At 35.7% G+C, this 13,123-nt stretch overlaps 1 protein-coding gene across 1 annotated transcript in view; it reads right to left on the minus strand.

The window, feature by feature from the left end:
• LOC132701359 (uncharacterized) overlaps positions 1–13,123 on the minus strand; it is a 165,480-nt gene that overhangs the window by 33,683 nt on the left and 118,674 nt on the right. Inside the window, exons 14-15 of the mRNA XM_060669196.1 lie at positions 6,624–6,840; positions 2,541–2,643 (exon numbers count right to left, since the gene is read on the minus strand). Coding sequence (XP_060525179.1) covers positions 2,541–2,643; positions 6,624–6,840 — 320 coding nt within the window. The remainder of the gene's footprint in view (positions 1–2,540; positions 2,644–6,623; positions 6,841–13,123) is intronic.

Below are 13,123 nucleotides of genomic sequence, written 5' to 3' on the forward strand. Positions count from 1 at the left end.
TTCGACAATTTATCAACAAGCCACGGTCCAACTAACAGACGTAGTCTGACCAATGACTGGTCTAACTTAACCTGTACAGGGTGAGCAGAAAATTGTAAAGATTGTTCAGATGCACAATTTAAAATTATTTACAACTATACAGGGTGGCTCAAAAAAGCGGGACGAATAACTGAATTATCGAATTGGTTTTGAATTTTGTTTTGGTTTCCTTTTAAATCCTTTAACTTTTTCTATTTCTCCAATATTCTAAAAAAAATACTGGTTTTAATACTTCCAAACAATTAACGATGTGTTATGATTTTCGATGGTAGATCACTGGATTTTTGTAAATTTTTACTTTTTTAAAATAATGTTTTCTTAAATGCCAGTCATGCTGATTGGCAGTAAAAATATCCTTTACTTAAGCTTATTTCATGGCAAAACTACATTTTCAAAAATGTTCTAAATCGGAAGCCTCAGTCAACCGCCAAATAAACTTTAGGAGCGGCTTTCGCCGAGACACGCCCTATTTGGGCGTGGTCTCCTTTATACCACGCCCCCGACGGCAAAGTGGTCGGATCGCGATGAAATTTGGCAGGGGGGCAGGCAAGGACAAGACGATCATCTTTTTTCGTGTTTCGTATGGTTTGACATTGCAGGCTCGACATGTTTTATCCGTAAAATAAATCCATGAAATGAGTGATGTGAAGCGATGCGAACGAAATTAATGTTAATATAAAAAATTTAATAAAAACATCTTACCAAGCAAGCCTGGCGGTGGTCTGGCGAGAAATCGGAAAATACCATTAGTGTGCTTTTGCCGCCCTACCGCGGGAAAATTAAAAAAAAAAGATTTTGAAAAGCGCGCCATCAAACATACGTACTTTTCGGTTCGCAGTGTATACGTCGTCGGTCGGAGCCGCGCGAAACGGACGTATTATTTGTGCGAAGCAAACGGTGTGTAAAATAGAAAATGGAAACGTGAAAAACATTCAAACCGCCTCAGAAGTGTCCTTTAAACGACTTTCGTCGGTTGTCGATTAATCGAATTTGCTGACGTTAAATAAAATTAAATAAATTAACGGTCACTTTCTTAAGAAATGCCTATTCGAATTTTGTACAGTTTAGGCAGAAATTGAGGTTTTGGATTTTTTTTTCATATTTTGAGCGGCCCATATAATACTACTACACACTTTAACAGATTTAATTTAATTTAATTTAATTATCTAGTTTGATTGAAAATACCCAACAACAAAAATAAATAATTAAACTAAACGAGGTAAGAAATTTGAATAAATAAATCCATAAAACAAAATGCGAAATAAAATTGAAATAATTGAATCCATAAATTTTAGTTCAAAATGTTCCTCTTAAAATACTCGTTTCATCTGCCATCAAAACAACAAAGAAATATCAAAATATTTAAAAATATAGTTGGCTATGACATCACAATCTTTTTTTTTTGACGCATTGAGTTATAAACAAACTTTGACATTTCTGTTCGTTTTTGTTGTTTTTCATATTTTTATTTAAAAAGTATGGAGCATTATATCTTGAAAAGAAGTAGTATCGTGTCTTTGCTATTTAAAAAATACAAATGTGGCAGCTTTAAATTCAACAAGAATTTATACGGGTGTTATCTTAAATTTAAAAATATTAAAAATTACAAACTTATCTGGGTGTTTCATTTAAAATAACAAAGTTGATGTCGTGGCGGACACTTTTGGGACACCCTGTATGTGGGCCGTTTCATTTGGCACACGGTGCACATAGAGGGTTGACTGAAACAGGTACTTTGAGGGCAAAGAATAATTTAAAAAGGGTCCCATCGGAGCGTAAGAGCTCTAGAAATTGAAGAAGCAATTCTAGTGATTAATACCCTAGAAGAGTTAAAGGATCGCACATGAGTTTCGTGCTATTTAATAAGCAACACTTGAGGTATACTTCAAAGAGGCAATTTGAGGAAAAGCGCTGAAGCGTGCATCCTTCAAGATGGAGGACACTTTCAACAACTTACCTAGTTTCTATGTTGTACTTTTTTCCAAAAAGGCTTTTATTAATGTATTAACAGAAAATTCTGTTAAAAATCAATAATAGTAGCTAGTTTTTTTTTTAATCTTATTAGTTATGTTGTTTCCTCAAAACTGCAAAACATTTTTTTTAAAGGAATCAATAAATCAAATTTCCTCAGATATGATTGGAGATCGTAAAAATAATTTTTATTTTAAGAGAAATCCGTGGCGTACCATCGATGTCTGCCAAAATTAAAAAAAAATATATATTTTTTATTTTTGAAAAATTTACCATTTTTGACGTTCGGGACATGTGTTCACGTGTAACTTTTTAAACATGGTGCCCTTAATTAATAGAAAACGCAGTGTATAAGAAAAATAAACGAGCACGCGAGGGCGGCGTCCTCTCGATCGTCAAAGGACACTTCTAGCGGACGGAGATAAAAGGCCGTCCCGGGGCAGGGGGTGGGAAAAACAATCGCAACAAAGAAGGCAAACCGGAAAACCGAAACAAGGGGGAAGAAAAAAAGAATATCTTCAAGCACTAACCTCGATCTGGATCCCGCTGTCGCCGCTGTTGCATTTAGCGTTTCTAGCCGCTTTGTTTAGTTTTTTCCGCTCCTTGCTCGAGCGCCAGATGAGAGGTCCGAACCTGCAATAGAAACGTTGATGACAAAAGAAATTCGATTTTTGTTTTTCAAACGTTCAATTAGGCTTGTTCGCTTTGTTCATTAGTCATCTTAAATAAGTAAAAAATAAAATAAATAAATAAAATAAAGAAATAAATAAAATAAAGAAATAAATAAAAAACTCAATAATTTTTCAGTTTCTTAAACGGCCATGGCTTGGCCAAAGTTATGAGAAAATGGTAAATACAAAACACATTTTAAAGTTATTTTAAAGTATACAGTGGCTCTAAAAAGCGTGAAGAACAAAACAATTTTTTTTTTAATGGAACAACTTATTTTTAAATTGTGTTTTGAACTCGTGTTTAAATTATTCAACTTTTTTATTAATAATAATACATTAATAATCATAACAGTTTTTCCAATATTTTTATTTTTCTAAAAAATACTAGTTAAACAATTTTTTTTTCTAAAAGACGAAATTAAAAAAAAAACTGACTACACCACTGAATTCTACCTTAAAAAAGTACCAAAATGGGACACAGTGTATAAGGTTTTATATTACATTTTCTCACCCACCCACAGCGGATGGGCAAAAAGTTTTCATACAGAAGTTGTATGGTTTCTTTTATATATTTTGGAAGTTGTATGGTTTCTTCTCTATTATCTTCTAGAACATACCAATGAAAACAAATGAGCGCTTGGAATGAATGAAAATTAACAACTTGCATTTGTTAAACAGAACACCCTGTATAATCCTACTTAAGATGAAAGTCCTTTTCAACCCGATTTCAAAAATACATCGTTTGTCGGTATTTGGTATAGCCGTTTTTTCTTCTATTCCTTCATAATATGGAATAAAAGATAAATCAGAATAAAAATATGCATATAAAATACATTGAAAATTGCAGTGTTTTAAAACAAAACCTAAAATATATTAAGCTTTTTTATGAGAAAAGTAACTATATATAAAATATATTTTTTTTATTACTTTTCCCATAACAGATTGACGACACTCCGTATCTATAATTAACAAGCACACAATGATAATTGATAGCACAGACCTCTAAAAATGGTGACAGAATTTTCAGATTTAGAAATGCCGTCTTTGAAGGGCATTTTTGGCTTGCATATTTTATGCGTTACTTCAAAATTAAATATAAATGTATATATTTTTATTTTCATTTCTTACGAGAATTGTTTGACTGACTTTTCAAGTCTTTGTAGACTGATTCGAGTAAAAACAAATAAAATATTCATTCAGAATGGTTTCACACTAGTGTCTAATATTTATATTATTTTATTGTTTATAAAATTTTATAAAATATGTATCTGTTAATTTTGAAAAATATGAATACGCATTTAGAGGGTAATTCAGGGAGAGATGTTCCGGCGGTTTGATATATATATATATATATATATATATATATATATATATATATATATATATATATATATATATATATATATATATATATATATATATATGTTCGAAGTGTTTTCGGAGCGCGAGCATTGAAGATGCCCAGTGAGATTTTGGCGAAACGTCTGCAGGATTCCAGTCGGAATTCAACAAGCGAACGGATGATATCCCGGAATATAGTGTCATCACACATACATACATATATATATATATATATATATATATATATATATATATATATATATATATATATATATATATATATATATATATATATATATATATATATATATATATATATATATATATATATATATATATATATATATATATATATATATAATATTCCCAAAATTTCACCGGTGTTGAAAATCTGAACTTTTAGTTCTTATTTATTTTGATTTGATTTTCATCAAGTAAAAGCCACCTCAGTTCAAGGCCAGAGAAATCGTGGCACGCCGCTGGTAACGAAAACGGCACACACGTTTACCGCGCCGCCATTTTAACCGACATTATTATCCGTTTCCGTTGATTTTCCCCGAAACCGAGCCCGCTTTTTTTTTTTCGTACATTTTTAGAGGTCCGTAGCAAAATAAGGAAAAAGAACTGACAGCATAGGCGCCCGTTTCAGGATCCCGCGAGCACTGTTACGTCACGGCGTTCACGATGCGACGACCGGAATTAACGATACTAATACGCGGCGACTATCTGTGCAAAAACATGGTCGTCCGGAGTGCTAAATTTATATCTAGGTGCTTCGTGATCGATAAAAAGTGGAACAGAAAGAGGGTTGAGGCCCGTGGATCGCCGTATATATATAACTCGGTCGGTTAAGTATATTTACGTGCGACACAGCCGAGTCGTGGTCACAGAGTACCTCTACGGGCAGACGCGACGGTGACGGTGTCCTTGGAACAACGTAACGGCCGAATAAGCGGAAAAAATTGACATATCAAATGTTTATTAATTTTTTCTATTAATCGTCACTTTAATAGTGAATAGTCGTAACCCACAAAAAAAAATTGGCAATGGGCGTAACCCACATTTTATTGCAGTAAATAGGCATCAGTTTAACTTAAACCCTTTAGCAACTAAGACAACGGAAACGGGAATGGTCGAAATGGAAGCGAAATATGCAATGAACTTTAAAGAAGCGTATAAGAGACGGAAAGCAAAACAAAAAGAAGCCAAAACAGTAAAACGTATGTGTAATTGCAAGTGTAATGACTTTTTTTCTAAAGAAACGGGACGCCATATTTTATTAAAACGGAAGATGGCAAACTTTCGTATGCACAAAAAGAAGGTAATAGAAGACAATTTACTTTGGTTCGTAAAGTAACTGTAGGGCAACCAGTGTATCAAGTATGCGAGACGTTTTTCCTTAAAACCTCAAGGAAAAAGTCCTGATAGACCTTGAAAAAAGCACGGAAACGGAGTCGTTAAACCAGACCAAATAGAAAGAAAAATGCCAGTGCAAAAAAGGATTAAAGCAACAAAAAATATGATAAGAGATCACATTAAATCGCTACCTTTAATTAATTACACCAAGAAAAAACAATGACACAAGAAGTAACATTTTCTGCTCTGACTTTTGATTTTACTTGGTTCTGCTCTATGGGGTTAAACATGCCATGACGAAGAGAAAGACGTAAAACACTATTTAAAATAAATAACGGTTTCTAACAAATATTGCTTTGCGTGGAATTACGACTGTGGTAGCTTGCGTTATCCACGGACAATATCACGGTTACTGGGAATATTTTCGAAAAGATCGTTTTCAAACTAATTTTCAAAAAGTTCAGCCAGTTCATGATAACCCAAGCTGGAATCTTCAATATTCTGTGCAGACAACGGCAAGCAGTTTGGGACAACAGAAAGAACCAAATATACCTGGCCCACCCCTGCCTCGTGACTCAAGTAAATATAAATTGTTTACTAATGGTTTTACCCAATAACAATAGGTAATAACAATGATACAAGACATTTTTTCTCAATTCCTCGTAACTCCTTACAGTTGTTGCCTCCTCATTTGACGAAAACCTTTGCCCTTCGAGCGCAGTTTTCAGATGAAGGAAGAAAAAGAAGTCGCTTAGAGGTAGATCTGGTGAGTAAGGCGCCCTTCGAGCGCAGTTTTCAGATGAGGGAAGAAAAAGAAGTCGCTTAGAGGTAGATCTGGTGAGTAAGGCGCCCTTCGAGCGCAGTTTTCAGATGAGGGAAGAAAAAGAAGTCGCTTAGAGGTAGATCTGGTGAGTAAGGCGGATGGTTCAAAGCATAATTCGTGGGTTTTCACCATGACAACCACCGAGGTATGAGACGGCGCGTTGTTGGAATAAAAATATGAACAAATGTAACAGAACCTTCGACTTTAAGCGTTTTTCCTACTCAAACCGTCTCTTAAAATAGAGAAAAACATTGTTTTCCTATTAGTTTAGTCCCTGTAACTATGAAAATTTAAAAAATACAATTCAGAAAGACTAAAGAAAAATCAAACGTCTAGTTTGCACGAACGTAATCTGAGGTCCCCTTATCTTTCCCCTCGGCGCAGCTAATTTATTTCGTTGCCCGCCCCGAAACGTCACTTACTTGCTTTTATGGTCGAACGACGTCCCGTGGGAATCTTCGACGCCCCGTTCGTCGACGGGGACGGCGTCGAGACGCCCGGGCGACGAGGAATCCTCTTCGGAATGCGGCGCGTCGGACATGTTGTCTTCGGACGCGCAGCTGTCTTTACTCGATTTCCGTTGGAAACGTAACGAAAACGTTTTCCTAAACTTTTGCAGGACGCTTTCGGCAGTTTGACCTGGAACACAAGTCGACGCAACCGTCAAATTTATTACTTCACGGCTATGACGTATCCAAAGGGGCGGGGCGGGCAGAAAGACGAGCCCAAAACTGTCAAGGGATGTGTGGGATTTATCGTTTTATCATAATCATTCCTTTATTGAACCTTACAGTCAGGATAAACAATTTTTTTTGAATATCTCGCATAGAATGTTATAAGGTTGTTCGGAAAGTCATTTCGTTTTTTCCCGTCAGAGGACTTAATTACGTTTTTTCGAAACCAACTTCACACTTAAGCCGCATAACCATTATAATGTCTTGAGAGCTGATATTGCAAGGCTTGTGTGTGAAAAAGTTCTATTAATTTTACGCAGTAGTTTTTGGTTGGTGCCCTTTTAAATATGGAGAGCAATAAGCAGCATTTTCGTCATATTTTACTTTTTTACTTCAGAAAAGGTAAAAATGCTGTCCAAGCGAGAAAAAATTTGACCGATGTGTATGGAGAAGGCGTGTTAATAGTACGCCAGTGCCAGAACTGGTTTGCAAAATTTCGATCCGGCAATTTTGATGTCGAAGATGCACCACGGTCTGGAAGGCGGGTCGAAGCTGACAAAGATGCGATAAAGGCATTAGTTGATGCAAATCGGCGAATAACTACACGAGAGATCAGTGAGAGATTAATTTTGTCGAATTCGACTGTTTATGGCCATTTGAAAGGCATGGGCTTAACCTCGAAGCTCGATGTGTGGGTGCCCCATGTCCTTACGGAGCGAAATTTGTGTCGTCGCGTTGACGTGTGTGATTCGCTCCTCAAACGTCAAGAAAATGATCCATTTTTGAAGCGGATTATTACTGGGGATGAAAAATGGGTTGTATACAACAATGTTACGCAAGAGGTCATGGAGCAGAAAAGATGAACCGGCTCAAAGCGTGTCAAAAGCCAACATTCACCAAAAAAAGGTGATGCTCTCCGTTTGGTGGGATGTCAAAGGAATCGTTTTTTTGAGCTTTTGCCGGACAATACAACGATTAATTCAGAAGTCTATTGTCATCAACTGGACAAATTGAATGATTCACTTAAAGAGAAGAGGCCCGAATTAATCAATAGGAAGGGTGTAGTGTTCCACCAGGATAATGCGAGACCTCACACAAGTTTGGTCACTCGCCAAAAACTTTTACAGCTTGAATGGGACGTACTGCAACATCCACCATATTCTCCAGATCTGGCGCCTTCCGACTACTATTTGTTCCGGTCCCTGCAAAATTTTTTGGATGGCAAAACCTTTACCTCAAATGAAGATGTCAAAAACCACCTGAACCAGTTTTTTGCCAGCAAGGACCAAAACTTTTATGAGAGGGGAATTATGTTACTGCCAGAAAGATGGCAAAAGGTGTTGAACTAGAATGGCCATTATATAATTTAATAAAATATTAATTCATTATACGAAAACTGTCTTTCATGTTCCCCAAAAAAAAAAAACGAAATGACTTTCCGAACAACCCAATAAAAAAGTTCAACTAACCAAAACTGTTAAGAGACTCGTCTGTGAGATTCATTATTTTATGATAATCATGTTGATAATGGGCTAATGGTTAACAAAACACTTAAGCCCTCGTTTTGTATAAACGGATCATGAATGAATTTTATATGGAAACAGTAGCCAAGCAAAGTCTAAGCACAGGAACGACTTATTCGGAAATGCTGATAATAAATAAAATAAATAATAATTTATTCACGTATTAATATAAAATGAAAAGGACACGGTTCAGATGAACAAAATAAGATATTTTGAGCATCCGTTTTTAAACCTAACCTAAGAAAAAGGCAGGAAAAGTACACATAAAAAAAATTAATAAATACCCAGTACGATCTGTGCGAATGGAGGGACTTACACTTTGGAAATAGTTTACAGTAGACATTACTTAAATATTTAATGATAATAATACCTCACGCAGGTGTGTGGAAAACGTATTGTTTAGCAATTTAAGAGACTGATCCAATGCATTATAACGGGTGGTTAAATTGTAAGGGCCGATGTTGAATGTGAACCACACCTAAATGCCAAGTTTTTTTCCGAATTTTATTTGACATTTCTCTATTTCAGACTTACTCAATTTGAACCATGGAGAGATACACAATCCAACAACGTGTTAAAGTTATCCAGACTTATTATGAAAATGGGCGTTCAAATCAAAATGCATATCGTGCACTTCGTGATTTTTTTGGTCAATTTGATCGTCCAAATGTGCGTACAATCGCAAAAATCGTGAAAAAATTCGAGCAAACCGGGTCTGTAGAAGATATGAGAACACCAGTGCATGCTCGTACAGCTCGTACTGCAGAAAATATTGCTGCTGTTCGCGATAGTGTGGCTGAAGAGCCGTCCACCTCAACTCGTCGTCGTGCCCAACAATTGCACCTCTCACGCTCGTCGTTGATAAACATTATGCATACAGATGTGCATTTACACGCTTACAAGGTGCAATTGGCTCAAGAACTAAAGCCTCTCGACCATTCCAAACGTCGTGAATGGGCAGAATGGTGGCAAGAAATGGCAACAGTGGATGATCAATTTTCGAAGAAAATCATCTTCAGTGATGAGGCACATTTTCACCTCAGTGGATTCGTCAATAAACAGAATTGCCGCATTTGGGCGAATGAGAATCCAAGAGTGATTGTCGAAAAACCGATGCACCCCCAAAGAGTGACTGTTTGGTGCGGTTTATGGGCTGGCGGCATCATCGGGCCGTATTTTTTCCAAAATGAGGCCGGTCAGGCAGTTACCGTGAATGGTGTTCGCTATCGTGAGATGATAACGAACTTTTTATGGCCCGAATTGGAAGATATGGATGTGGACGATATGTGGTTTCAGCAGGACGGTGCCACTTGCCACACTGCTAACGAAACAATCGCTCTTTTGCGCAACAAATTCGATGGTCGTGTTATCTCACATAATGGCGATGTCAATTGGCCGCCAAGATCATGTGATTTGACACCGTTGGACTTTTTTCTTTGGGGTTATTTGAAAGAAAAGGTGTACGTCTATAAGCCAGCAACAATTCAAGAGCTAAAGGATGAGATAATTCGGCAGATTAACCGCATAGAACCTCCATTATGCCTCAGGGTCATCGAAAATTTGGACCATCGGATGGAGGTGTGCCGCCATGGTCGCGGCGCCCATTTGGCCGATATTTTATTCCATACATAATTGAGTAATACCAATATATCATAATAAAATAAAATTACAATAATTTCCTAAATAGTTTGTGTTTTATTCAAAATCAACATCGGCCCTTGAAATTTAACCACGTCATATGTAAAGGACCTTTCAAAAATTCCAGAGGTGTGACGTGGAGGGGTGAGCAGGCCTTTAAATCTTAAATTTAAATTGATAAACGTCCGTGCGAAAGCTGATTTTTTTGAAAAGACAGCGTGGAGACTTCAATCTTATAATTTTGCAATGAACATTACATTTATCGAGATATGTCGATGTTTCATATTAAGCCATCGAAATTCCTTCGAATCTTAGACAGTATTTCTGGATTTTTTGAATCCGTTCTGAGACAGCCGCCTCAGACATGGGTCATAGACGACATCGCAGTGGTTAAAAGAAGATAAAACTATCGAATCACACAGGACAGAATCTTTTTTAATGATGTAGGACTATATAAGCAATAGATTTTTTAATACATTGTGTAACGTGACCATTAAATCTTAGCTCACTGTCGAGCATGAGCCCAAGGTTTTTTGCCTCCGTTTTCCGAGGAATGCACACATTAAATAGTTGAGATAATCGATCAACATCCACGGGCCTACCAAAGAACATTACTATAGATTTTTTTGGATTTAGATGGAGTAAATGTTCTAGGGACACCCTGTTAACGATTTCTAGATCATTATTTATGATTTGACAGCTTTCCAGAATGTTATCTGCCGAAAATGAGTAATTAACTTGCGTATCATCTGTATAAATTTGGGTTTTGCAATGCTGTATAAAACTAGGAAACGCGGACGTATATATACAGTATTAAGATTGGCCCCGGAATGGAGCCTTCAGCCCTTAGAACCACTTTTTGTGTACGACCTTGTACGAAGTACTTATTGATTTCATTAATGTTACGGAGCTGAGGTGGAATATTTGATTTTTCCTTTGTCCACACTTCTTTCGAGCTACGATTTAACGCATGTTGCACATAGGCCATTTTTTCCTTCTTAATTGTCATACTTGTAAAATTTCTGAGACCATTGTTCAAAATCAACGACATTTTTAGTTTTTTTATATTTGGTTGTAGCTTTGTTTCGGGTTTTTAAAGGTAGCTTAATGTTAAAAAAACAAACACTTCAGCACCGGTTTTGTATAAATGAATCGTGAACGAATCTTAGAATCAGGATAAACAGTAGCCCAAGCATAGTCTAAGCACAGTGAAGATTTCACCAAAAAATTTCACCGACTTTCAAGAATTCAACAAAGATTTCAGCGATTTGTAAATGATTTTCAAAATTTCGCCGATTTTAAGAAAATATTTTTAGGTTATGAGGGAAATTTTTGTATTCCGTCATAATTAAAGGATAATATAGATGATATATAATCTTAGAATCAGGAGACGTAAAATCATATAAGATGTGCTTTGGTTTAAAGGCGTTTTACTTTTTAAAAAACTTCCACCGACTACTAGATTCTTACTGCATCAGTTGTTCACAAATCAAAATTGCTGACGTCTCGCCAATCATCCTTATATATTGTATGTTTGTTTTTTCTGGTAAAAATGACATAGAACCAAATCAAAATGACATCAATTTTTTCATGCGCAATGGTTTTGGGACGTGAGCTGTGTATACCGATACTCTGCTCCAGCTATCGCAAAGCTATGTTACAGAAAGGAGTCTGTTGGATCTCAGGGATCTCATTTTTTTTTCGATGTTGACCTTTGTTTCGCATTTCTATTCGTGCTTCTTTTGCCGGCGGTTTAAAAGTAAAAAAAGAGATTGGTTCGTATTTAGACGCATTTGAGCGTCAGAGCGATCTTGACGGATTTACCTATTATTGAACAAACCGCAGATTGTTCTTAAATCTTGATGAATGTCGATATTACAAGGATATAGATATTAACTTAATGCTTGACAATAAAAGGTTTTAGAGAGTTAAGCAAATAAAAGACTTGGGACGTGTTTTTCAATGATAAGGTCTGTAGTAGAGTACTCATAGACAGTTTGGAATCCTATTTACAGTAAATATATCATCATGATACGAAGCATACAAAAAACTTTTTAAAAACCTGAACTTTAGATACAACAGAGATCGGAGAAAAGTTAAAATTTTCCAATTTGAAGTAGCTTGAAACTCAAAGAAACTGCTCCGAACTGCTCAAACTTATAATAATTGTTTTTTACAAAACGGCATAGATATAGATATGTTTAATTTAATCCTTGGTTTTTTTAAAAAAAAAAAACGTATATTACTTCCTAGTTATCATTTATTTTAATCTAACCTTTATAAGAAATTTATTGCTCATTTTGCCCGATTTATTATTATCTTTATGTAAAGAACTCGAGCATTTGGCGACCAGTTCATTGCCGGGTGACTCTCTTCGAGGTCTACGAGGGAAAGTTTTCCCCTAAATTTGCGAATGCAGCGATAAACAAGCGCATCGCCTTTGTTTACGCGTTCCAGCCAGTCAGCATTCCGACTATAAACCCGCTGGTCGGCCAATTTGCGAATAACAACGGCATATATCGAACTAATTAATACGGGTGGCGAATTCGATTTCGGCTCCGGGTACGCGAAATTGGGACAAAAAGGCTTGTTATGCAGAAAATGTTACGGAACACACGATATTTTTGAAATTTTCACTGAGCGGAACGTAAAGAAAAACCCAAAAAAGTCTCCCCCATAGAGAAAAAAAAAACAAATTCTCAATTGAAGATTATATTATTATTATTATTATTATTATTATTCTATGCTTGAAAAATAAATAGATTTTTTTTTCATTGTAGTAAATAGCCTTGTTTTAAAATATGGAGTGGATCGTATAAAAAAAAACCTAAAAAATCTCCTCTATACAGAAAAAAAAAACTCTCAATTTTAGATTATTATTATAGTATGCTTGAAAAATAAATATAAAGTATTTTAAAGATATGTTCTTTATTGTAGTAAATGCCCTTGTCTTAAAATATGGAGCGTAGCGTCAGGAAGAACCTAAAAGAGTCTCCCCTATGCAATAAAAAAATTAATTGTAGGTTGTAGATGCGTGGAAAAAAATTTAAGATATTTTAAAGATATATTTTTCATTGTAGTAAATAG

The sequence above is a fragment of the Cylas formicarius genome, unplaced genomic scaffold, assembly GCF_029955315.1.
Source record: "Cylas formicarius isolate icCylForm1 unplaced genomic scaffold, icCylForm1.1 PGA_scaffold_4__25_contigs__length_36172078, whole genome shotgun sequence".
Classification (NCBI taxonomy): Eukaryota; Metazoa; Arthropoda; class Insecta; order Coleoptera; family Brentidae; genus Cylas; species Cylas formicarius.